This window comes from Gavia stellata, chromosome 8 (genome assembly GCF_030936135.1).
Source record: "Gavia stellata isolate bGavSte3 chromosome 8, bGavSte3.hap2, whole genome shotgun sequence".
Classification (NCBI taxonomy): domain Eukaryota; kingdom Metazoa; phylum Chordata; class Aves; order Gaviiformes; family Gaviidae; genus Gavia; species Gavia stellata.
Window position 1 is genome coordinate 35941404 of NC_082601.1, and position 26383 is coordinate 35967786.

At 37.8% G+C, this 26383-nt stretch overlaps 1 protein-coding gene across 1 annotated transcript in view; it reads left to right on the top strand.

Annotated features, from left to right (window-relative positions):
- The window catches only part of COL5A2 (collagen type V alpha 2 chain), a 111681-nt gene extending 85683 nt beyond the window's left edge, over positions 1-25998 (top strand). The window contains exons 22-54 of the mRNA XM_059820814.1: positions 6-59; positions 1117-1224; positions 1714-1767; positions 2503-2601; positions 3338-3391; positions 3895-3993; positions 4103-4156; positions 4255-4308; positions 4808-4861; positions 5437-5490; positions 5822-5866; positions 6317-6415; positions 7284-7391; positions 7510-7563; positions 9057-9110; positions 9227-9280; positions 10325-10378; positions 11209-11316; positions 11424-11477; positions 11672-11725; positions 12796-12957; positions 13078-13185; positions 14193-14300; positions 14455-14508; positions 14832-14939; positions 15041-15094; positions 16412-16519; positions 17396-17449; positions 18146-18253; positions 20251-20542; positions 21478-21665; positions 23252-23476; positions 24356-25998. Of these exons, the coding sequence (XP_059676797.1) occupies positions 6-59; positions 1117-1224; positions 1714-1767; positions 2503-2601; positions 3338-3391; positions 3895-3993; positions 4103-4156; positions 4255-4308; positions 4808-4861; positions 5437-5490; positions 5822-5866; positions 6317-6415; positions 7284-7391; positions 7510-7563; positions 9057-9110; positions 9227-9280; positions 10325-10378; positions 11209-11316; positions 11424-11477; positions 11672-11725; positions 12796-12957; positions 13078-13185; positions 14193-14300; positions 14455-14508; positions 14832-14939; positions 15041-15094; positions 16412-16519; positions 17396-17449; positions 18146-18253; positions 20251-20542; positions 21478-21665; positions 23252-23476; positions 24356-24502 (3084 nt within the window). The 3' untranslated portion in view covers positions 24503-25998. The remainder of the gene's footprint in view (positions 1-5; positions 60-1116; positions 1225-1713; positions 1768-2502; positions 2602-3337; positions 3392-3894; positions 3994-4102; positions 4157-4254; positions 4309-4807; positions 4862-5436; positions 5491-5821; positions 5867-6316; positions 6416-7283; positions 7392-7509; positions 7564-9056; positions 9111-9226; positions 9281-10324; positions 10379-11208; positions 11317-11423; positions 11478-11671; positions 11726-12795; positions 12958-13077; positions 13186-14192; positions 14301-14454; positions 14509-14831; positions 14940-15040; positions 15095-16411; positions 16520-17395; positions 17450-18145; positions 18254-20250; positions 20543-21477; positions 21666-23251; positions 23477-24355) is intronic.
- Positions 25999-26383: the final 385 nt, after the last annotated feature.

The window sequence follows — 26383 nt, forward strand, 5'->3', positions numbered from 1 at the left end:
TTCAGGGAGACCCTGGTGTCCCAGGTTTCAAGGGAGAAGCAGGACCCAAAGGTGAACCTGTAAGTCTCCATGTGCTTTGTAAGATGAAAAGGAATCACAGAAGCTTGTATGAGTATTTTGAGTAGATTCTTACAATTCTCAAGACACTTCTGATGCTCATAATCACAAGAGTTTTTATTGTGGAAGACAATGGCTGGACAACTGGCTAGGCAGTACTAACAATGAATGGCGCGAAGCATATCCTTCGATGTTATGAATCACCTACCCAATATAGGCCTCACAAATAAAAACCAGTTAGTGCATCTACTGAGGTTTCTGTAGCACGCAGAATGAGTGTATTCTAATTTCTTCTTCTCATATGAAATGGATCCATATGATTCTGGACATTTAAGAGTCTGTCTGCTAATCATAATAAAAAAGTCCCTTTTATTTTAAACTTGCATTTAATACATTTTATACTTATGCAGTTATTTCTATTTTATTTATACATTAAAATAATATAAATATTTATACCTTTATAGTATGAATAGCTGTTTAGCCCACAGCTAATAATTGTGAAAAATTATTTGAGAACATGGCTAATTCCGTGCTGTAACTGTGTGAATTTTGGAAGAAAAGTGATTCTGCAGAGTTGGAGTCAGTTTGACTTGTCAACCAATCTTTCATTTTTCTTTCTCACTAGTTAAATGATCATGTAATAACTGACAAAAATGTACAGATGAAGTAATGGTTTCCTTACCACTGACTGTCATCTTTGAGTATTTCTATTAGAGTCTCACTGAATTTTGAATCCTTTGCCACTTGTCCAATTGATAATAATAAATTCTGTCTGAGCAAATAGGTGATTATAAGAAGCACTGTACAGTGAAACTGCAGAATTACAGTTTGTTCATAGTGCACTTTGTAATAAAATATTAGCTTATAAACATTGTAAAAGAGAAAAGCTGATGCTGAAAAGATGCATTTTTTCTGATTCAAAACCGAACTATTTTATTTTTTCCTGCTTTATTTGGAAAAATGTTTATGGAGTTTAGAAGACAGTCTGTTTCAATACACCTGGGAAGTGGTGAGCTTAACAATGATTTTTTTTTTTTTTAAACGCTTCACTTTCACTAGGGCCCACAAGGTCCCCAGGGTCCCATTGGCCCTGTAGGTGAAGAAGGGAAAAGAGGTCCTCGAGGTGATCCAGGGTCAGTAGGTCCACCAGGTCCTGTTGGAGAGAGGGTAAGCAATCCAAAGGAATAATGTATCTTGAGAGATGCACTGCTAAGCTGAAAAACCTCTTGACCTAACCATGAATTTTCTTACAGCTTCGATGTGGGTGTAGTCAAACTTTATTTTCCTAACACTAGTTAATACTGTGTATTATTTTTTACACTGAATATTTTCATTTGTGGATTCAGCGCACAGGATAGTGTGGTAGGAGAAATGATGGAGATATGATGAGCTAATCTGCAGAGTTCTTGCTTAACCCTGTACAAATGGTCATCTTACTTTGAATGGGGCTGTTCACATGGAAGGAACTGTTCAGAATGCATGAATAAAACACTGATATTTTTACCACTCCAAGTGGTAAAAACACCAAGTTTGATGTATTGAAGAAAATAAGTTGTAAGGAAATAAACTGAACCCCAAAACATAAATCTAGTACTTCATTTGCAATAAGTTCTGTAAAAATTAAGATAAGCATCTTGTATCTATGGCTTTTCCTAGGGTGCTCCTGGTAACCGTGGTTTTCCAGGTTCTGATGGCTTGCCTGGACCAAAGGTAAATGAAATTTAAGTGTCTATCTTTTATTTGGTCATTTTAAAAATTTTTGTGCATACAGATACATAGAAAGAAAGTGTTCCATTAAAAACATGTGCTTCTGGGTAAATAGGCAGATTCTTAAAATCACTGGAAGCAGGGTTAAAAGGAATTGACAAATGCCAAAAAAGGGTCTGAATGTTTTGAGACTAAAATTTTTTTGGGAAAAGTCACTTTCAACTCCTGTGATGTTCAGATTTGCTTGCTCGTCCCTGACTTAATGCTCCCTCATGCTGAAACGTGAATAGATAAGAGTCGTTGACCTGTTCTATAATTATATTTTTTTATGTATTGCTCTATAGTAGGCAACTGTTTGAAAAATTTCCTTTTCTTTGTGCGTTGTATAGTTTTTCTAGACTTGTCCCTTGAACAGATGGGCTTATCTGTCTTTGGCTTTCCTAACTGCTCTAACATTTCCAGGGAAGTGACTCACATAAGTATTTGTCTAATGTTTCTGTACATTCCTAACTTCTTGGTAAAAATACAGGGATTCTAAAATTCTTATATACATTTGCTGTATGGAAGAGACAACTTTTAAGTAATAATTTGGGAAAAAAGTAATAATAATAAAAGTATTAATGATTTGGAACTCTGTTTGCAAAAACAGGTCCTTGATAGAAGATACCTGTTTTAGTTAACCTTCTCTTACTATCGCTGTTCTACCTGTTAACTAGTAGCCCATTGGTATCTTTCTAGGGTGCCCAAGGAGAACGTGGTCCAGCAGGTTCTTCTGGTCCTAAAGGAGGTCAGGGAGATCCTGGGCGTCCTGGTGAACCTGGCCTCCCGGGTGCAAGGGTAAGGAACTAATAGCAGTACACTATAAACCATGGTGGTTTTCATTTTCAGAAGGCAACGATGAACTTTGCAGAATTAAGAATCTGTTATACAAGGACAGACTTGTTTCAGTGGGGCTACTTAAAGTGTAAAGGCCAAAATACCTGTCTTTTTTCCTGCTAATGTTGGGAAGAAGCACAGCTTCCATTTGTCTTCAAAAAAGGAGAAATAGCCCTGATTGAGACCAGCTAATGCAACTGGAGGAAGTGTGCTTGTAAAGCACATAGTTGCCACAGATAACATGAATTGAAGGCCAAATTAGTTGAAGACCAAATTACTTGAAGGCTAACCTTCATTAAATCGGTGATTGATAGCTTACATAGTTGAGTGGTGCATGTCATCTAGAGATTTTTTTCAGGAAAAATATTTGAGGAGAGTTTGGAATATCATAAAAAGAGAGAAAGGGAGCAGCAAATATAAGATGCGATACAGATCACTGGGTAATGTTGGCAGAAATAAAAATGAGCCTGTGAGAAACTCAAGAGGTGTAAAAGCAAGAAAAGGGAGAATAGGAAAAGGGAAGACGGAAGACAGTGGGGGATGAAGCTGTAAAGTGAAGACAAGGATGAAGACCTTTTGATACAGAAAAGTTTGTGCTATGGTAGTAACTGAGCATATATTTTGGACTTATTTACATTTATCTATTGTTCTAGAATTGTATGCACAACCTTAACACCAATATTATTCTTGCTTTTAGGGTTTGACAGGAAATCCAGGTGTTCAAGGCCCTGAAGGAAAACTTGGCCCCTTGGTAAGTGACAAAAAATTAGTCCTTTTAATTAATGCCACAGTAATTCAAAGGTCCCAGCTCATTGAGATTACTTTTATTAACTTGAGTTTTCTTGACTTCTGAAGGTTCATCTTCTCTTTTACCTGTTCACTTTAGATTGCCGACTCCAAAATTAGTACAGATAATGTTCCTTTAGTTTTGTCTGTGTAGCAGTGTCTGTTGTTTAGCAGCTGCTGCAATATTTTTGAACTGTTTTGAACTAAGTATCTTTTCTAACTGCCTCTTTAAGGAAACAATAAAGTGTTTGTACATAATGGCTCAATGATAATAATTGCATAGTATTTGGTTAAATCCAGCAGTATGGCTAAAGCTATGTCTGCTTTAAAGACATTTTGACTGATAACTGTAGCACCAAACCAGGTTAATGTTATTTTTTTACATATACAAACATTTTCCAGCAGTAAATATGTTTATATGGATAAATATGTTTATAATTTAATGTGAAAAATGCCTTATCTCTCTAGGGTGCTCCGGGAGAAGATGGACGTCCAGGTCCAGCAGGTTCAATAGGAATCAGAGGCCAGCCAGGCAGTATGGGCCTTCCTGGGCCAAAGGGTAGTAGTGTGAGTATGGCACCTGGTACCCAAAATCTGTTTAACTTCAAACATTTGCATGTATTTTAATGGATGAAAACAGTATCTAAAAATAGTCATTTTTATTTCTGCAAATTAGGGTGATCCTGGAAAACCCGGAGAAGCAGGCAATGCAGGTGTCCCAGGACAGAGAGTGAGTGTGACTGTTATTTGCAGTGATTACAGAAAATGGTGCTTTTCTGTTATGTATGTTCACTATACAAGACTTCTTCCTATATTGTTTTAATTTAGGGAGCCCCTGGTAAAGATGGTGAAGTTGGTCCTTCCGGTCCTGTTGGCCCACCAGTAAGTCAACTCTTACCACTCTGGCTGCATGCGGGTTGCTCTATCCATTTATTACTGTTTCTGCTTCTATTTTTATCCATCTTCATGCCAGTTGTCGATTCCAAACAAAAAATCCCAAGAAAGTTTAAAGAGAAAAATTTCCTAGAAAGATGGGAAGCTTTGTATTGAAAAATACATATATTAGTATTCTAATTTCTTTTACTGACCATTACAAAAAACAGTGCAAGGAGCAAAATTTTCTCATAGTTAATTTTCCTAGCTTCCTTGGTTTCAATGGAACTGAGTGTTTTCCTGTCAGCACAGAATTTTTGGGGGGAGTATCTTAAAGAAATAAGATACATCTTATTACATCTTTTAGATAGGATATATCTTGGCCCAGGGTAAGTAAAAATGTGTAATAAACCATACATAATCAAAAATATACATATTCAGAGAGAAGAAAAATTGTGGAGCCTGCCTATATCCCTCTACTGTATACTTATTACTTTCTTTTGTGTAGGGTCTGGCAGGAGAAAGAGGAGAACAAGGCCCTCCAGGTCCTACGGGGTTTCAGGTATGTGCATTCATTTTTTTTAAAGAAAAAAATAAACAGATATGTCTTCATCAACTTAAACTGGAGAAATTCAATCAAGTGATGTGTAACAAAACATGACTTCAGAACTAAGGCAATGATTTTCAGTATAATTAGTGATACTTAGCTTTCATATCAGCTGTACACTAAACTGAACTGGCAAAGGCTTAAATACCAGCTCTGTATCCCTTGAGAAAACCTTTGTTGTTTTTCAGTTTTAATTTGGAGATTTTCCAAAAATGTTCCAAATATGGAGCAAAAGAATTGTTTTGATAATGAAGTATTAATTAAGTCAAGTCAATCTCTGTTTATAAAGAACTTTATTTTTAAGGCTGATACGCATATGTCCTACAAATGTTAAAGAAGGGCTGGCATTTCATTTAGAGGAGGGAAAACGCTTCGGTGCAATATTCATGTAACTATTTTGTTTGGGGATCTCTGAGGGCATGCTCTTGTACTGAGTATAATACTACCTTCATATTCTTCGTGTCTTAGTTAAATCTGGATTTATATAACTTTTTATCATGTTAGTGACCATTTTATTTACTTTTTTACAGGGCTTGCCTGGGCCACCAGGTCCTCCAGGTGAGGGAGGAAAGCCAGGTGATCAGGTAATTTCTGTGCGATTTAACAAGAATTCACTTAATAAAGTAGTTTTAGCTTTTCTTCTCTTTGTAATTTAATTTCCCACTCTGTTTCAAAATATGTACTGATATTGTCTGCAAGCTGCCTGAGAACTGCTTTTGGATAAAATAATTACTAGAATCTGACCATCTTATTGGACTCAGTTGGACTATCTCCTCTTGTCACGGACAGATAATATTCAGAAATAGCCATCTACATTCACAGTACTTCGGAAATGAAAATGTTTATCTCTAATTTCCATAACTGTAAGGCTATGAATAATGCTTTCATTCTAATGGTGAGTTCTGTTCTGCTTAGGGTGTGCCTGGAGATCCTGGAGCTGTTGGTCCATTGGGCCCTAGGGTAAGTATATTCTTTCAGAGTTTAAACATTCATAACAGTTCTCTGAGGTTGAAAGTTGATATGTAATATGGACTTTAACAGCTAAAGTGAATATTTGACTTTTTTCCTGCCAACAAAATGGTTGTAAACATGGATACACTTTAAAATGGTTTCTGCGAAACCTGTCACCTTTAATGGTTTCATAGCTTGTGAAGTGGTGTTGAGTACTAGCTGCTAAATGATTTGGTTTACAGCTGTGAAATGACAGTTTTTAGTTTGCTCAGCAACATGCTATTTCCCCTACCTTTAACAATAAAAGCATAAAGCTGTGTTTTATTTGATCAGTTCTCCTAGAATTTGTTCACAGGCTTTTTGTTCAAATAGCAGTGCTGCACTTACGGCGTATTTAGGATTTTGTCTACCAGAACTGTACACTGACTTCTAAATAAGTAATAATTTCCCATTTTGTAGGGAGAACGTGGCAATCCAGGGGAAAGGGGAGAACCAGGTGCATCAGGACTCCAGGGTGAAAAGGGTATGGCTGGAGGTCATGGTCCTGATGGTCCAAAGGTAAGCTGAATGGAGATTTGTGTTGCTGCAGTGATGTAATGTATAATTCTGCTCATTTGCATGAACTTAAAAGAAAGAGCTTTTTTCATTACTAAAGGGATATCTTTTCATGGAAAGGTATCTTGTTTATATAAAGGTTCTAGGAGGACATACAAGTTATTCCAGTATAACAATATCAATAATTTGCAAGATACTAAAATGTTGAGAAATCACATTTTGTACTAATTTATGTAAGTCTGAATTTTAAAATGTTTTTTGTGTTTCTCAGTAGAATAGGGCAAAGCCATTTCTGAACTGCAGAAAACCTACTGGCAATAGCTCCATTTTAAGAACCATGTCAGTTTACACCAAGAGACTTGGCAGGGTTGAGTGTTTAAAAGAAAATACTGAAATACTGCCTTTCACCTGCAATTGATATAATTAGGCCTAGGAAAATCATCCCAGGTAGGGAGTGCCTCTAGTAATGCAGGACCTGTAATGGACATGAGCTGTGAGAAGCAAAGCATAAATAAAGCATCTCTGCCCCTGGCAACCTCCACCTGTAACTACTTTGTATAATAGACCCATGTGGCATCAAGGTCAAGTTAGAAAGATGCTCAAGCTTCTTTTTTTGCCTGTTCTCATCCCCAGTATGCACTGAGTAAATACTAATGTATTTGGAAGGACTACGGTATTACAACTGAACTTCCTGAGATACACACTGGGAAAAGAAAAGTATTTGGACATGAATAAAGTCCAAATTTAGGAGAAAATTATTACTTAAAACTGTACCGTAGAGACTTCAACACAGGCACAGTGTGTTCTGCAGCCTAGAGACAAAGATACTTCTCAGATGAATAGACAATAACTTGTTCTTTATCTGTTTCAGGGAAGCCCAGGCCCTAGCGGAACGCCTGGTGATCCAGGCCCACCAGGTCTTCAAGGTATGCCTGGCGAAAGAGGGATCGCTGGAACGCCTGGCCCCAAGGGTGATAGAGTAAGTCTGGTTATTTCTGTTGTGCTGAGTAGAATCACCTGTCTACAGTAGTTGTTCCAGGGTATGATCTACTCAGCATTCAGTGTCATAATTGAGACTTTCTGGGTATTTTCCATAGGGCGGCGTAGGTGAGAAAGGTGCTGAAGGTACAGCTGGTAACGACGGGGCAAGAGTAAGTAAATCTGTCACTCTTTTTAGACCTGCTCTCCACATAGCACACTGTTTATTGTGCTAGAGATAATCAGCTCATAGAATTAAACACTACTCAACTTGACGATATCATGGGTTGGCAGTCATTCTAATTCCCCCTACCCTTCAAATTTGATCTTCCAGTTTTTCAAGACTGCTGTACACAATGTTTTAGGATGTCTGTATTTCAAGCCCGTGTTTTGTATAACCAACAATGGGAGTTAAGATGTCAATGGAAAGGATTCCTAGAAGTAGCATGTTTATTTGGGATTCAGCTAGGCTGACTATAGTAAAAAATTGAAAAAAGGGACAGGCAGAGATCAGTAGCCAAAAAGCAAACCCACCAGTTCTGACTCTTGGACTAAGGCAAATGCCTCCTTATTGTTTGGGTTGAGTTGCCCACAGTCTGTCCTGAGTTTCACAAGTGAAAAATCCTTGTGGAATTCCTTGTGGGCAGTAAGTCGCTGACACTTCTGGAAAGCTTTGAACCTCCTGTGCATAAATAACATGGCTGGTCTGCTCACATGCAATAAATCCAATGTGTTCAAGACATGTTGCACGCACACTTCTGCATAGACCAACTGTCCAGTAATCTCCAATGTAATGGGTTTGCTGTATATGCGCTGTGTTTTATTTCCAGAAGCTGTTGGAGTTAGTTTTTACATAAATCACATCTATCTGAGAATGTTGGGTTTTGCAAACCAGTTGGAGTACTAACTGCTATCACTAGAGCATTGTTAGTGATGCAGTATCCTTTGTTAATGCCATCTTTTTTGTATTTCTCTTCAGTTTGAACTAAGTTACAGTGCAGATTTTTAAGGCAGAGGGAATTTTGTTCGTGATAAACTTGGTGCAAGTTTGTGGTACTCTGCTTCTAGTGAAAGAGAATCCTAACTGGGATATCTAAATATTCAAGAATGTAATATGAATAGTGCTGCAGGATCATTACATGCATTTGATGGGTTTGGATGGAGAGATTGGAACCTATTTGCCTAACTGTGCTATGAAGAGAAGGACACTTTTGAGGAGTTTTCAAGATATAAATTAATCTTCACAAGTAATGATGGACACATTAAAATTTATTTAAACAATTAAATATTAGCATAAAACAAACAGAGAGCTTCTGTGCAAGTGGGGGGAAAAAGGACATAATTTTCTCCTGAGAGAGCAAAATAAAGCCAGGGCTTTTTTTATCATTGGCCTTATTCATAAATGCTGCATAAAGTAGAAGATGAAGTTAGTGAAGAAAGAGAGAATGAATGAAAGCAGGGCTTTTGAGATAGAGGATTTTGGTCGCTGGGAGAGGACATGCAAGTGCATTTTAGGTAAAAAAGACCCAACAAGATTTCAGAGATCAAGGAGAATAATTTAAAGGAATGAAAAAGCATATGGAAATAGTAACATATAATAAGTATTTAAGTAACCATTTTGAAGCATCACTTTTTTAACTTCCTTTTATCTTAATTTGTTCAAAAGGGTCTCCCTGGTCCAATAGGTCCAATGGGTCCGGCAGGTCCCACTGGTGAAAAGGTAAAGATTTTTATGCCATTCCCTACTGAAGTTTCTTAGTATTATCATACTTTATTGGCACTTTTGCTACTTGTCTAATAAGTTACTTGGGAAATAACCTTTAATTGTATTTTAAGGGTGAACCAGGTCCTCGAGGTCTAGTTGGTCCTCCTGGCTCCCGTGGAAACCCTGTGAGTAAACGTGTTTGTGTTTTGCCTGGCATAAATTAACAATATCTAACACTGATCCAAACTCCAGTTTTTGTCTCATTTGCTGATATATCTTCCTCTTTTTCTTCCCCTTTCTTTGTAGCCAAAATCTCTAGTTCCTGTCTTGATGCTGTGCATTTGCAAAACTATTGGCAGATTTTGTTCCTCTGTCCTAAACTTCTTTTAGGGCAATCTTTACACAGCTACCCTCATTTACCTCACTCCTGAAAGTATGGCACCACTGTTAATTGTTTAAATATTTTTAAAAGCATGCCCATACCAGATACTACACTACACCTACAAATATTTATATGGACAAAGCACAGAAGTATATCTTAGTTTTCATCTAATGACGCTAACTGTTGTCATCTTCCGTCTATTTGTGATTTTAAGGGGTTGACTTTGATTAGGGAGTTAGAGGCTCAGCCCTTCTAGATCCTTCATACTGCTTGGAATTGATTATGCGTCTGTCATAAATCAGAACAGCCTTATTTCCGGTGTAAATTGGAATAGCTTCCACTCCTCTGGGGAGTGCTGGAGCTTGGCAGCCTTCAGCTCCTTCGTTTCCAAACAAACGTTGTGTGGAAGGCTCAATAGAAGCAGCTTATGGCCCATTCTGACCTTGTTAGAAGGAATACATCTTTGAACTATTCTTTTTTTTCCCCAGCCTATCTGATTGGAATGGTAGGTTTCATAAAGTGTGTGCACTTTGGCTAATCCTGCTATCACTGTAAGTGGTTGTGAGCAGAATTTAATCTATTGCAGTTTTAGTGCTCGCACAGGCCTTCCATCTCTAAATTCTGAAAGTTTACATATAGTCTTAAACACATGGCAGATCTTAACATCATAGTTAACATCGTTTATTTTGTGATTAAAAGATCATTTGATTCTGATTAATATAGCAAAAGTATAATCCCACTTATGACGGTAAATAGTTAACATTCTTTCTTGTATATTTAACTGCGAATTATACTGTATGTAGAAAGACTTTTATATTAAATACAGTTGTTCTAAATTTTTTACCAGGGTTCCCGAGGAGAAAATGGCCCAACTGGCGCTGTTGGTTTTGCTGGTCCTCCGGTATGTGTTTTGTAACAGTAATGAGTTTCCTTTTGTCATGCTTTGACATACTTAGTTTCCTTCATTATGAATAATACTACAGTGTTCTGGAACTGTGAGTCACATTTTTGTTGCAAAAAGAGCTGTTTCTTTTTCCTATCAGTATATCAAGTAAAGAAAAGGGCCAATAAGTACCCTAGATACTTGAAAAGTGGTTTTGTTGATAGGATTATGGAATCGTTCACCAGATTTTGTATTTTCATGAATATGCTATGTTGCTTCTTTGAGATTAAAATGAGGCAAGTTATAAAGTGTCATCTACTGAAGGTAGCAGAGATTTGCTCCCTGAGTACTGAAGGCTGGAATGAATTGATGGACCAAATGGAAGGTTTGTGAGTTTTCCAGTGAATACCCCAAACTTTCCACAGCCTAAATATCGTGTTTTGGACCTTTCAGAAAGAGTCAGGCACCTGCTTCTCTTGGTGGGAAAAAGACGACTAAAAAGGACAGTGTTTGTTCAGTCCCTTTTGCTTTTAGGTATGTAGTAGCTACTGAGGAAAACAGAAAATAGAAAGGAAAGAAAAATGTGAGCTAGATAAGAAGATATTTTAAATGGAAATTCTGACTTCACAGACTTCAGAAAATCCCATCTGTGATATTATAAAGACTGTGCTTTATAATAGTTACAGTTCTCTTGAACTGAACCATTGAGCAAAGGCACTGTTTTCTGGGCTGATTTGTTCTTGTGTTATTTTTTGCTTTCTAGAAATTCCCTACAAAATGACTTTGTTAGGCTGGAAAGATGTGGTATTCTCTGACCTGACGTCTCTTCTAAATATTATTTCTTACAGGGCCCTGACGGTCAGCCAGGTGTGAAAGGTGAACCTGGAGAACCTGGACAGAAAGGAGATGCTGGATCTCCAGGACCACAGGGTCTTGCTGGGTCTCCTGGTCCACCGGTGAGTATAAATAACATTGTCAGAGAACCAGTGGCATAGGCTGATCTTGCTTATTTAAAATGTCCTGGGTGTTTACTATCACCCCTCTTTTTCTCCTTTCCTCTTAGGGTCCTCCAGGTGTTCCCGGTCTGAAAGGTGGTAGAGGAACTCAGGGTCCACCTGTAAGTAGATTTTCTTTTTTGTGACTGACAATAATCTAATACTGAAATTTTATGTCATGTGTGTATCGTTCCTCATCTCAGCTTGTTTTTCACAGTCTGTAATTATAACATTTGCTCAGTAATTCAGCTAAGAACATTTGAGGTAACCAGTGCTATATTTCTTTCAATAAAGCTGGTATTAAAATGTTTTCTAGGGTGCTACTGGATTCCCAGGATCTGCTGGAAGAGTTGGGCCTCCAGGACCTACTGTAAGTCAACTGTCATATTCCTAATAGGTGTGTTTTATAAACTGGTCATTGAAAACCTGAAGACTAAATAAAGCAGGAAAGGTGAAGCAGTGTTTATGGCCTGATGCTATAGAAGAGAACAGCTTGTCAGCACTGACTTCTGTGGCTGGATGCTTACATCTGACTTCATTAAATAAAATTCATTAATCTTGTGCTTGATCCAGTGTCAGTGTGTCCAAAGTAGTGCAAGACTTTTCACTGGGTTAAGTAGGCTTTGGGCTGTTCAAGCTGCTCTAATGACTTAATTGCTTACAGGAACAAAACAACAACCTGTATCTTCCTGCACGTTTTTGTCTCTTCAGTGGTGGTTGAAGTTAAGAGAGTTTTTGGAAAATCTCTGCCGGGTTACCTCATTGGTGGAGTTACTGATAAGAGCCATTAAAATAAATTAAAAAAACAAAACAAAACCACAAAATCTCTCATGTCTAAACATTTTCAGAAACACTAAAAAAAAAAAATTAGCTGTGGATCAACAAGTGAGGATTCAACTCCACACAGAGAGCTGTGTCACTCTCTTCATATGCCTTTTAATGTTTTGATGAGAAAAATAATTTGCAGTCGTTGTGATTTTATCTAAAGCTGAAGGTTATGGAAAACATAATATAAATGTGAAGTCTTTAAACAGTGTTTGAGAAATGAACAATGGTCCATTAAAACACTAATTGTACCAAGTGAATGAAAAGTTTGAATATGGACTTTAGCTTGATGATATTGGAAAGAATGGGCAAGCAGTAATTGTGCACCTACAGTAAAAAAAAAAGAAAAGAAAAAAGAGAGGGAAAAAAGTGTCTTTTAAAGGAGGGAGTTTGGAATTGCAAATTGGGGGAGGGAGTGGAGCTTGTACATAATTTGATGTTTATTACATCTCATTTATTTGATCATAAATGAGATGATAATAGCTCTTAGCTCATTCACATTTTGGGCCTTCCTTAACATATGCATATTTATAGTTAATCAAAACACAGTCCTTAGAATTTAATTGTCCTGATCAGAAAAGGGTCCAATGTAACAAGGTGTTTTAATCTTCTTAGGGAGCTCCAGGGCCTGCTGGGCCTATTGGTGAGCCAGGAAAAGAAGGTCCCCCAGGTCTTCGTGGTGATCCTGGTTCTCACGGCCGTGTGGGAGATCGAGGGCCAGCTGGGCCTCCTGGTGGTCCTGGAGACAAGGGTGACTCAGGGGAAGACGGGCAGCCAGTACGTCCTGGTTGATGTTACTAATTCCCCCTAGACCAACTCTAGGCTTGGTCTCATTGTTATTCATACTTATTGCTACTGAAATGATAGTAACGTTGTTTTATCCTTTGTGGATTTCAGGGCCCAGATGGCCCCCCTGGTCCAGCAGGAACTACGGGTCAAAGGGGTATTGTTGGTATGCCAGGACAGCGAGGGGAAAGAGGCATGCCAGGGCTGCCGGGTCCTGCAGTAAGTAACGACCAAGTCAATATGCCACCAGCTTGGGCATTCTCATCGTCTATGTGGGATTCTGAGCATAGTGCCCCATAGCATGAGGAGAAGTTGGAAAACTCCAATTGCAGGAGTGAATATAGAGAGAATAGTAAATAAGTAAATCTCGTGCAAATGCATGAGGTGGGAGATTTTGTTTCTGCCATAATGGAAGGTCTGAACCTGAATTAAGAGTAAGTGGGTAATAGCATTAAGACTTCTGGCTAAAATGTTCCTATTTGACTTAAAACTAGATCCTTGAAAAAAACAACCCCAGCCTCCTTATTTAGGTGCCCAAAGGTCACTTGAACGTGAGTAAATACTCTATAACTGCTGTTTCATAAATTGTGAACTACAATCTTCAAAACTGCCATTTGTGCTCTCTTTGGTTTCATGTAGGATTTATAGATATTTATTGGAAAGCCTCATGATCCAGGAGGTCAAGTCATTAAATAGACTGTTAGTAAATGGGTTGATATGGAGGATCTGCCATTACCACTGGATCCGTAAAGTCAATTTATAGTTAAAGGTGGCCAGAAATTGTTCCAGGGTAACAAGATTTGTTGGTGTTGAGGCAGAGAAGAAAAAAGAAAAATCACGTTACTTATTTCAAACTGCATTACATTTTTCCAGAGTCGAAAAGACCTCACCTATTGCAGATAATGCCATCAGACATATTGATTTATCAAGGGAGTGTATAGTTAAGAGTTGCTACTAGATAGACTAACTTCAAGTGCAGCTTCTAGTCAATTAAAAGCCTATTCAAAAGCAACTAACACAATTAAACTGTTTAAAAATACACAGTAGAATAAATATATATTCAAAATCTATAATAAAATTTTCCTTAATTATCAGGGTTTGGAAGTTACAAATGTTGATGCTACTTCAGGCTGGATTAATGGCTGGTGTTTTGCAGGCAGCAGTTTTTTTGTGCTTTCTTTGTTTTGTGATTAAAATTTTGATATGCTATTTCTCATCTTTTTTAGGGTACACCAGGAAAACAAGGTCCCACGGGGCCACCTGGTGATAAAGGTCCCCCAGGACCTATTGGCCAGTCAGGTGCCACTGGACCTGTAGGTGAAGCTGGTCCAGAAGTAAGTATTGGAGCCTCACAGCATGCAAAAAAAGACAGTCTAGTGGTTGTTCTCCTCGACTTGAAGTCGGAGGTGGAGAATAACTTTCTAGTTCTTGTAGGAATGCAGGATTACAGAGCTAATCAACAGCCCTATTTTTATTCCATAACTCTAGGGACCTGCTGGTAATGATGGTACTCCTGGACGAGATGGAGCTGTTGGAGAACGTGTAAGAATATATTGTTTTCTTAAGTCACTTCTGGAAATCTCCATTTTATTATTGACTTATTGTAGATTTTCTCTTCATTCAGTTAACTTGAACGATGAACTTGTTCTGAAAGTGTATCCCAGCTTTGAATAAGTAGTACCTCTCAAAGTTGAGGAAACCTGACTTTAAGAACACCTGCCTCCACAAACTCAGACTTTAGTTCTTATATAAGGAATATCTTTGTAGATTGTAATTGCTAGAAAATAGATTAGCAACGCTAGTCCTGTTGCTTTGGTCTAGTCTAGTCCTCTTTAGATAAATAATATTGAAACTATGTTTTGCAGGGTGATCGTGGTGAACCTGGCCCTGCAGGCTTACCAGGTTCCCCAGGGGGTCCGGGAACTCCAGGTCCTGTTGGCCCTCCAGGAGATGCAGGTCAAAGAGGCGAAACTGTAAGTGAGACTTTTTTTTTTTTAATTCTTTGTTTATCAAAAAGCTATTGTGCATTTTTTTGCGCATTGCTTCACATATCTTCTGTATGCAATCTTTGTAGGGTTCTCGAGGGCCGATGGGTCCCCCAGGTCGTGCAGGAAAAAGAGGTTTGCCTGTAAGTTCTCCATGGTCATTGTGGTTTTATCTGAGATACTTTTTACAGGAAAGTGTATGCGAAACTGAGCCCAAATTAGAGTGTTAAACAGGGCTTCAACTTTTAGTGTTCTGACTGCAAGTGGATGCAGGTAGTCTTCTGGGCTGCAAAGCTGTACAAATCAGTTTGGATAGACTAGTATTTCTACACTTTACTTAAAAATACTTTGCAGAGAAATAGCAAATGCTTTGGAAGCCTCTTTGGAGTGTGTTGTTGTCCGGATGATGGTAGGACCTGAGTTAGCAAATGGCTCAAGTCTGTGTTTGACAATTCAAATAAGGGGTAAAGAAGTGAATGCTGAACAAAAAGGCATATTTTTAGTTAAAAATGGCAGAAATATAACAAAATCACCTGTTCCCATGAAACTGCCTTAATTCAACTCATGAGATTCTGACTTCAGTCCAAATGGAAAAACAAACAAAACCCATCTTTGTGTGTTACATAACACTTTTACAGTCCAAGCTTGGAATAAAAAATTAATTGCAAACTTGGGAAATTCAAAAGAATGTTGTCCTGTCCCTAAGCAGATGTCATATGAGAGACAGGAAAAGTTTATTGAAGTGATAATGATGCCATTGATAAACTATTTGGAATCTGGCATTGAGAAATTTAGCATGCAATTTGGGCTAAGAAATATAGAATTGAAAGCAGAAGCCATTTTTTCCAGTGATTCTTGAACTAGTATGAAAAGTTTGAAACTATCAAAAATACCAAGAATGAAATTGTGATGGTAATAGAACCAAGCTATTTGTACTGGAGAGCCTGAATGTTGTTTTCTGTAGTGAGGGAATATAACTTCGGTTGTACTTTACTTCTCACAGCTCCTTTCACCTTCACTATGATTAAAGATGCAACATTGAGGATTTCATACTGAAAATACGTTTTTATCATTATGAGTCTGTGAGAGATCCACAATATTTCAGTCTCATCTATGAAAAATCGTTTGCTATATCCAATAAGGCAAAGAAATTTCTCAATCTTAAAAATTCTGTTACGTAAATTATTTAGTATCACTATGACAAAGTTTATTGACTGTATTATGAAGCTAAATAGGCTAAATTTACCACAACTATAACTAAGCACATCACAGTTTTCTGTAATTATTTACTTATTCTTTGGTAAAAAATTAAGATTCTTTGAGCTACCCCAGCATCACCTTTTTAGTTTTAGAAGTGGAGGAGGTCTGAATGCAGTGTCAAAAAGCAAATGAGGGTTTTTTGAGGTTGGGTTTTTTTTTTTCCAGTTCAGAATTTTACATTTCATCTCTGATATTTACAGGGTCCCCAAGGACCTCGTGGTGACAAAGGTGACAACGGAGATCGAGGCGATAGGGGTCAGAAAGGACACAGGGGTTTTACTGGTCTTCAAGGTCTTCCTGGTCCTCCTGTAAGTTGTTCTGGTTTTACTATAATTTTGTTTCCTTGATAGTTAAATAATGTCTCAGGAACATAGTTATTTAAAATGGAAAAAAAAAAAGCAAACATGAGTTCTTTTTTCCCCCACAAGGAGTTTGTGAGTGGCCTGGCTGTCTGTACTTGCTAATATTTTTAATGCAATTTTACAATACTATTGCATGATGAGGTAAACCTGTGCTTTGCAAGATATGTGTTCTCCTACTCTTGTTCCATTTGTGCCAGTCCTGCAGAGATCGATCACTGACAGTCTATGACCTGTCAGCACAAGATGATAATAAATGCATTTTGCCAGTGTTTGAACTCTTTACAGTCAAGGAATCAAATGCAAAATCCCATGAGGACTGTGATAGTATATCTCACTAACATTTGCAAGAACTTCATGATTTCAGTGGCAAATGAATGGAAATGCAATGGAAAACTTTTTTTGCATTTGTTAACTGATTCTGTGATCTAAGAGCTGGAAGTTTCAACATGCAGGAAAAGAGTCAACAAAAAAACCCCCAACACCCAAAGCATCTTTCTACTTCATAATAGCACTGTCAGTTACTCTTTTGTAAGCCAATCTGATTCTAAATGTCATGAAAGCAAGGCTTTTCTGCAGAAACTTTATATATAGCCAAGCACCAGTAAATTCTATTAATCTAAGTTGTGATTACAGTTGTTACTCTTTCTCTATGACAAAAGAGAACAATAGAATGAAAATGAATCATGAGAGAAAGGTACTATGCATTGTTCATGTATATTATAATCCTATTCATACCGAATTGTGTATATCACACATTAATTCTTTAAAACTGAAGGAATATGCTTTAAATGTCACAATGATATGATAATTTCTTCTGTTTAGGGTCCTATTGGTGAACAGGGCAGTCCTGGCATTCCAGGCCCATTTGGTCCTCGGGTGAGTATATTGTTTAAGGTTTTTCTTGCTTGGTTTTTTCCACAATCAGATTTCTATTTCTGCTTCACTTTTATTTCACTGGCTTTTATTGACTTCAGTATCATGTGGTGATTACCCTACTATCCTTTGCTGAGAGACATTACCTTGTTTAATATAGTAAAGCTTTGACATAAGTGTAGTTTATAGCTGGGTAAAAAGGTCAGTTCAGAATAACTACAGGGCTACAGTCTCTTTTTACAAACACTTTTGCTGCAGCTGATGCAAAGCTATATATGTGGCAGCTCTGCTAACTGCTACTCTGCCTTTCATACCCCCATGTATGTCATTCAGCCAAAAGTGAAGGAGAAATATGACTCCCTTGGATGTTCCCTGGTGACAGTGTATCTTTGAATCTGTATACATGTGGGCGTACAGCAGCTACTCCAGTCTGTGTAGCACCTGGAATTGAACCCACTTAAATGGTTTAGAAAAAAATATACAGCTGATGCAAGGTATATTGGCTGAGGTGATTGACTTCAGAAGAGCAGCACTGAAACTGCCTTCCTTCTTTTAGAGAAGAAGGGTGATCTTTAAAAGTTTGGTAATAGACACAAATAATTGGATTGCTTCCTGAAAAGATATTGCTTGTAAAGGGCTGTTTTGTATAACTGTTATTAAATGCTAAAATGCATTCCTTCTTTCTCTCATATTTTCTAGGGTCCTCCAGGTCCAGTTGGTCCTTCCGGCAAAGATGGAAGTCCTGGTCCACTTGGGCCAATTGGGCCTCCTGGTGTTAGAGGGAGCGTAGGAGAAGCCGGACCTGAGGTAAGTTGATGGGAATATGGAGGGAAAAGGTTACCTTCAAATAATGAGATTTTTTACAGTCCATTGCATCACTTTCTCAAACATATGTGAGCTTAAGACAAATGGTAAGATTTTGGATACAGGTTCTCCGACAAATAGTGCAGGTAACTGTGTATTGAAAAGGCTCATTTCTTACTCATCTTCATCTTCTGGACCTCTGATGATCCCAGTGTCATCCGCCTGGCTCTCCTTAGGCCAACCTGGGGCTAATTCTGCAGTTAGCTCACTGGATCTTGCTGGATCTGCAGTTCAACATGGCTATTTGGCAAGTTGGGTCAGCCCTAAGCATAGGTCAGATGGTGTATCTGGAACCAGCAGTAGTCAGAAGTCAGTAGTCCCACAAAGGTGGCACTGAATTAGAGCAGCCATGTGACTGATTGCCAGCAGCATACCCCATCACACCTTGCATTAAGGAAATCTTTCAGTCCAAACAAACCGCCCAAAATCTAACACTCGGCTCAGCTGACCATCAGGCTGATCTGAAGTTTACAGACATCAACTGTGAGCTGATTCGCAACTAATGAAAAATAGTTTGACCATTTTGGAAAAAGTCCTAAACCTTTGCGAAATGTGCCAGACATATTCCACATTTACCAATTCACGATACCCTAAGTCATAAAGCATAAGTTATGCTGTCCCAAGGAAGATAAGTTAGAGAATTAGGCAGATTTGAGAAAAGGGTGATCTGGATGATCACGTGAAGAATTAGAAGACTGGTATTGTTTGTTTTGGGGAAGAAGCGGAAAAAGGTGGAATAAAATAATAAGTGAGACAGAGAAGGCAGCTTCTGCTGTTTTTCTGTCTTGTAAGACATGTTGTTTCCCGTGTTTATCATGTGCTAATATTCACCCTATTTCATTTTTATTTCTGCCAATTATTGGTATCTCCACTTCTGCTGAGGCACCAAGACTTGAATGAATAGTCTATGATAGAGCGTAAGAATATAATGTGTATCCAGGCCTTCATCTATGTAATGAGACAGTACAAGAAATATTGCATACCAGGAGCTTTAGTTTTGCTTGCCATGTCGGCTTGCTGCAACAAAGCAAGAAATAAAAGTTAAAATTTTGTTTGTCAGACACAGAGTGTATTAGTTTGGGTGTGTGTTCTGTAGTAAACATTTGGAGCACTAGCTGTGAATTCTGAAGTAATCACTCTCAAAGGAAATGCCACTTTCTGATATACCATCTGATGCACCAGAGCATCAAACTTAGAGTGAAGGTATGTTACAGACTTTTTGCTGCCAAAGAAGAGCTGGAAGAGCCTGCAGCTGGAGGTATGTTTATTAACAGATACATTCTGTCTCAAGACTCAGTTACTTCCCCAAGTGTCACAATCTAGGTTGACAAAAGGATGTCACAGCTCATCATTCAGGAAAATATACTTAGCAAAAAACCTGCTCTGCCAAGTAAGGATGATGTAGATTCTGTCTCACATACCTGTGAAGCTCAGCACTGTGCAGGATAAATGTAAAGATGTTTGTTGTGCCAAATTTTCTGTCCAGGCTTTACTAATTGACAATGTGCCTGAGGCGACTCCGGGGAAGCAGGAATTTTAGATTGCTCTAAAAATCACTTACAGCTGTTGGGAATTTTAAGAAATAAAGTTAGTAGGTGGGGATTTGAACAAGGAGGGACAGATGGCTTAAAAAAATGGAATGAGGAGCCCATTCCTTGATGACTTTTTTCCACCTGTTAAGTCTGAAATCAGAAGTAAGAAAAAGTTGAGCAAGGTATTAAGACAGGCAGAGAGGTCATGAAGCAGAGAGAATACCTCACATGCAGTTCTAATCTCTTACCCCTGTTCCTGGAAATGTAAATCTGAATCTGAATTCTCCCTGCACGTTAGGATGACTGGCCGTGAAGTTTTGCTTTTTTAGTGACTGGCTTTGCTATGATTTTGCATAGTATTTACTCTGCTGTGCCTCTATTGTCTTTTTTTTTTTTTTTTAACCTTAGGGTCCACCAGGTGATCCTGGCCCTCCTGGCCCTCCAGGACCTCCAGGCCATCTCACTGCTGCTATTGGTGACATTATGGGACACTATGATGATGCTATGGCAGATCCACTACCAGAGTTTACTGAAGATGAAGCAGCCCCAGATGACCATAATAAAACAGACCCAGGAGTCCACGCCACGCTGAAGTCACTGAGCAGCCAGATTGAGACTATGCGCAGCCCAGATGGTTCAAAGAAACACCCAGCACGGACTTGTGATGACCTGAAGCTGTGCCACCCATCCAAGAAGAGCGGTGCGTATAGACACACCATCTCCTGTATGTGCTATATGATTCTGTCTTATTTCCAGTAGGTACTTGGTTACTGGAAATAATGTGTAATACAGATTTTGATAGTCTAAGCTGACATTCACACAAGGAGCTTGAAAACATCTTCTTGCCAATGGAGTATATGTTCTAATGTATCTCATACTTATTTATTCAGTATTTATTCAGATGTATTTTAAAATCTGAAATATTTTATACTTCTTTAGAACACTACTTCTGAAAGTGTTTTCACCACGGAGTACCACTTATATGATGACAGAGCTAGGTTGGTACACCAGTTGTGAATATTTGTTTAATTGCTGTTAGCTCAAAATGTTAGCTGTAGGCTGATAACCTGTGAGTGCTTTCTATCGAGAATCCTCTGCTGTTGCTCCGTATTGGCCATTTGTAGGTGGTAATGTGCTAACGTGCCATTTAGGTCTTTCCCTTATTTATATGGATTACCAGTGATAAATCAGAACAGACTGGAAGGTAGAGATAATTTGCAGCAGGCCTTACCACCTTCTTCCCTGTTTCCTGAAACTTTGCCCCCAACATAAACATTAGGAGGGGCTGCCATTGGTTTCTCATATGTAGGGAAAACTGTCTTCTAGCTGCTGTGTGTTCTTTATGCACTTGGCGTGCCCAGGAGCTTTGCAAGGGATTTAAACAACCTTAATCTTAAACAACTTTCAAGTTTGCATTCCCCAGTTTTGAAATGTTTGAAATACTGATCAGCTTGTATCTTGAGGTAACATTATAGTGTATACCTGACACACACATCAAAACATGCATCAGATTATGTGAAACATATGCCTGTTTTCCTTGTGTTTTGTACTGTCATGACATACTTTTGCTATATCTCCCTAGCTATTTCAAGAATCTTAATAATATAACAGAATCACATTTTATGTTCTCTGTAGGTGAATATTGGATTGATCCTAACCAGGGATGTGTTGAAGATGCTATAAAAGTATATTGCAACATGGAAACTGGAGAGACCTGTATTTCTGCAAACCCATCTACTATACCACGTAAAACATGGTGGGCTAGCAGGTCATCTGACATAAAGCCCATTTGGTATGGCCTTGATATGAACAGGGGATCACAGGTAACTAAATATATTTAATGTCAAGAATCGACTTCTATGAAACTTGTTTCCTTCTGGTTTAGAACTTCAGCTGCTATTCTGAGCAGATTCTGCTACAGTCAGAACATTCTAACTGTTGATTGATTGGCTTGTATTCAATTGGTTGTTATCATACAGTCATTATAGGAAAGAGCTGGGAGAAACGCTGCAAGTGCATCTAAGGCAGGATTGGCTATAAGTATACCACTGCTGGGAGAGAGTTAGCTCTCTTGATCCCCAAAACTTTAACTTCTCTAGAAGTCTACTTCAGTAAACTCCTTATCCTTGTCCTTAGAATGTGTCCTTTTACCCTAATATATGATTTAAATCCCTGCTGTTTTGATTGAATTCTACCCTTTTTTCAGAAAATCGTTATTTCAATTGTTATATCAGAGGGAGTAATTAAATATCTTTGAAATAATTATTGGCATGTAAAAATAATAAAGCTATTATGAGTTGGATTCCTGATGACAGGTGAGGACAGATGTGATATTTATTACTTTTTTGAGATGCTTTCACTTCTTATTAAATTCAGGAGAACTTGCCATGACCCAAGATGTCACAGTTGACGTTTAGCTGCCTGCAGAGCTACACATAGAGTTTTTGTAAGTCAGATGCTCTGGAGAAAGAAATTCAGGAATACTATAAAAGAATATTTCATTTTTGAAAACACTGTCAGATTTGATAACTAACAGTACGGTCTGTGTAATACTCATATGCACTTCTTACAGATTCTAAATAATAAATACCTCCAAGATTGCTAAACAGATAACACATTTTGTAAAAAAATGACAGTGTCAGTGCATAAGATTTTCTTTTTTTCTTCACCAGTTTCAGAGAAACGTATACATTTTCAGTCATTTGTGACTTTTTTTTTTGCAATGATTCACAAAGCATGAAAAAAATGAAACCTGCACAGGTAGGGAAAATATCTCAGGAATTCTAGAATTTTTGTTATTGGTAGGAAAATTGCTTCTGTTTTTTATAGAAACAGTGGCACATCATAAAATATTTTTCAAACTTCTGTGTAAGTTAATTAGTTGATAAAGTCTGTATGCAAATCTATAGTTATTTTTATATAGTCAGACTTTGACTGTGATGCTTCTAAATACAATACAAAGCCTATAGAAAACAAGCCTCTAAAGTTGCAATATAGCAGGTACACTATAAAAGGGTTTTCTGTGCTTGACGTTTCTTACTAGTTTGAGGTTGCTCTAATGCACTACTTCATACATAAGATTTAGCTCCTACTGAATCCCCTTTTCAAAGAATGCAGAATTCATTCCAAACCTTGGCATGTCTCTGGAGGCCCAACTGCCTTTGAGTTGTTCAGCTGCAGAGCTTTACGGTCAAAATTCTCCAAAATGATCCCTATTACAGGATGTCTACGTTTCTTCATCCTCAACTGGCAGCAAATTACAAAAGAAACCATTCTTAGATTTTATGTAATAGGGCTCTTGCTAGTCATGTCTGCAAAGGGTTACGATAATGACAGAGGTTTCTAAAATTCATGAGCTCTTAATGAATTTTCATGTAATATATGTTGATCTGTTTCTTTATCTTCGCAGTTTGTGTATGGGGATACAGCTGTCACTCAGATGACATTCCTGCGCCTCCTATCAAAGGAAGCTTCTCAGAATATCACTTACCTTTGTAAAAACAGTGTTGGGTACATGGATGACCAGACTAAGAACCTGAAAAAAGCTGTAATTCTGAAAGGAGCCAATGACCTGGAGATCAAAGCAGAGGGAAATAGCCGATTCAGATACACTGTACTGCATGACAGCTGTTCTGTAAGTTTGGATTTTTTGTCATTTGTTATGGAGAAAAAGGACTTTCGTTTTCTAATGGTTTCAGTTCTTCCTTGATTTAGAAAAAAGCCATAGAATGGGGTAGTTAAAATGCTGCAGAATTTCACCATGAGTTGTAGAAGTAATTGATCAAATGGGTATTTTACTACAATTCTAGCTTCATATAGTAGAAGTCTGCAGTATTTAGAGGATATTTACAAATTACTAGTTATTAGTGAGTGTATGGAGATATGTATCTTGCCATTTTGCATTTTCCAGTATTGGTGTACCTCTGTGTAGGATCACACAAAGAGGTCATATAACCTCAAGCATTTGTCTGCCAGATGGGTAAGATTATTGCAGCAATAAACTGGAGGAAACTTACTGGTACTATGGCTGACAGATTTGGAAAGAAAAATGTTCCCCCCCCCCCAAATTCTTAGTGGGCATAAAAACCAGCAAGTAGTAGATTTTTTTTCATGTTCATTAGCATTCTCAGAAAAGTCCAAGATACTGGCAAAATATTTCTAAAATTAGTTTTGCACTTGAAATAAATTAACATAGCCCAAGAATATGTGTGCAGGCACATATTGACACGTAGAGAACAATTTCATAACATAAAGAAAAATCAGTCCAGCTTGAGGGGGAAATCCTGCTGTGTCAATCTGATGGGTTTGTTCATCACTGTAAAAGCAAGATATATACATTTTAAAATAACTAAGGTGCAGTACAGACAGGGGGGTGTTGCTCAGTGAAGATACAGTGAGATCTTTCTGAACGACCTCAGACAACAGACTCGCCAGCTGGAATTCAGGCTGTTTCTGACATGAGCTTTAGCCTAATTTTTTTCTTTTCTTTTTTTTTTTTTTATCCCCCCTCCAGAAACGTAATGGGAACCTGGGCAAGACTGTTTTTGAGTACAGAACACAGAACGTGGCACGCTTACCTATCGTAGATATTGCACCAGTGGACATTGGCAGTACCGACCAGGAATTTGGAATTGAAATTGGGCCAGTTTGCTTTGTGTAAGAGGAAGGGGGGAAATTAACACACCACCCAGCAACAGCAGCAATTAAACACATGAACTTAGACTGATTGAAGTTAATCCTGAGACTCTTGAAGTAATGGCTGATATTGGATCAGCATTGTATATACAGTTCTTTTTAAATGCCCGGCCTCCTTTTGAATATTTATTTTACTTACAAACCTTCCGTTTTAAATGATTGAAACAAACTTTTTAGTACAACAGTACAATTTTAAGAGGATTGGTGACCACCTTTTAACAGTCATATGAATCTTTTTCCTCGCTTTTGTTTCAAATTATTTCAAAATTTACAGGTATTCAAAATAGATAGTTTTAATGTGGGGCTATGTAAAGCTCTAAGGATTATTTCTTTTGCTTGATTGCATACTGAATAACAGAAAAGTAGAGCACTTTTGTGAACCGTTGGCTATATTTCAATCATACCTACTCCCTCAACCCCAGTTTGTCTTCCTGTGGCTGCCAGTATGAGTCATTAACAGAAATCTATGTCTTTTGTAGAAGAAAATATCTTCAGACAAGATCTTAATTTGGCTTTGTCTTTCCTGCACTTTCCTATGTGATAGTCTGCTCAGAGGAGTATTCCATAGCCATGATTAATTTATGAAGTAAAAATACTACTGGGGTAAACATGAGTTTTCAGTAGGGGTGTCCCATATCTTAAATTTTAAGGCCAGATTTCACTTCTCACAATGTATCTGTGTAATTCTATTAAATTATCCTTAATCTTCAAAACACACATTAAACCCAATACTTGTTGATTTTCCAATACTTGCCCATCTAAGAAGCCATTACATGTCAAATTATACAGATGTCTTATATATGGTGCCAACTTATGTATGTTGCAAATCATTCACATGTGTACCAGACCAATTGCTAATAAAAAGAAAGATTAGAAATTCATTGGTTTTAGCTGACATCCAGACATGCATCACCAGTAATTTGACTTACTGGCCTTGAGTTGTCAAGGCAAGAAAGTTCCATCATTTCTTAGCATGAGCTACCTCATCTCTGGAAGTTGGGATGCATTTAATATTCCTGTTTTTATTTTAGATATTAAAAGGTGCTATGCTTCTGTTGTTATTTCGAGAAGGGAGATAGGGCAGAAACAACAAAAAAGTGATGGTGCTAAATGACTCTGTAGAAGGCTGATGAAATAAAGATGCCTACTCTCAGTGTCATTTTCAGAGCTTAGCTGTTAGGCTTACGGTGTTTGAGAGAACAATGTTACAGTGCATTTATTTGTTGGTCATACAGTATATAGAATGTTTTGTACCACTAACATGCTTTATTTTGTAAAGTATGTGGGTACAAACTTAACTTAGTTTTTGTTTCTTTATTGCATCTGTGCTCTCCACATTTTTTGTTTGTTCCTTTAAAAAAAATAAACAGCTGGGGCCATCCCTAAAGAAAGTCATGCACATAGCTTTATTCATGTATCCTTGCAAAGCATTTAATTAAATACATGCTTCTCGCTATGTAAGTGGTTTCCTGTTTGTAGAATTCCTTTCAGTGTGTCCCATATCATTTCCAGGAAATTAAAAATAGAAGTATTTACTTTTATTTTGTTGCTATTTGAATAACTCATTTGCAGTGCATTCTCCTGAAGTATTTTACACATAGGAATATAAAGGTCTTTTGAATAATGCCCTCTTTGTGACAGTTTTTTACAAGATAGGTGTTGATTTGTATGATGTAATCACCAGCAGTCCTATTAAAGCTACCTAAGTACTATTGTTTGAGACTCCAGAGAAAGAGAATTTTTATTCAAGACTGAAGAAAATGTGACTTAGCCAATTCCCAGTGGCAATGTAAGTTATTGCTGATAGAAAACAGTTTCTGGATGAGCTATAAAGTTGCACTGTAGC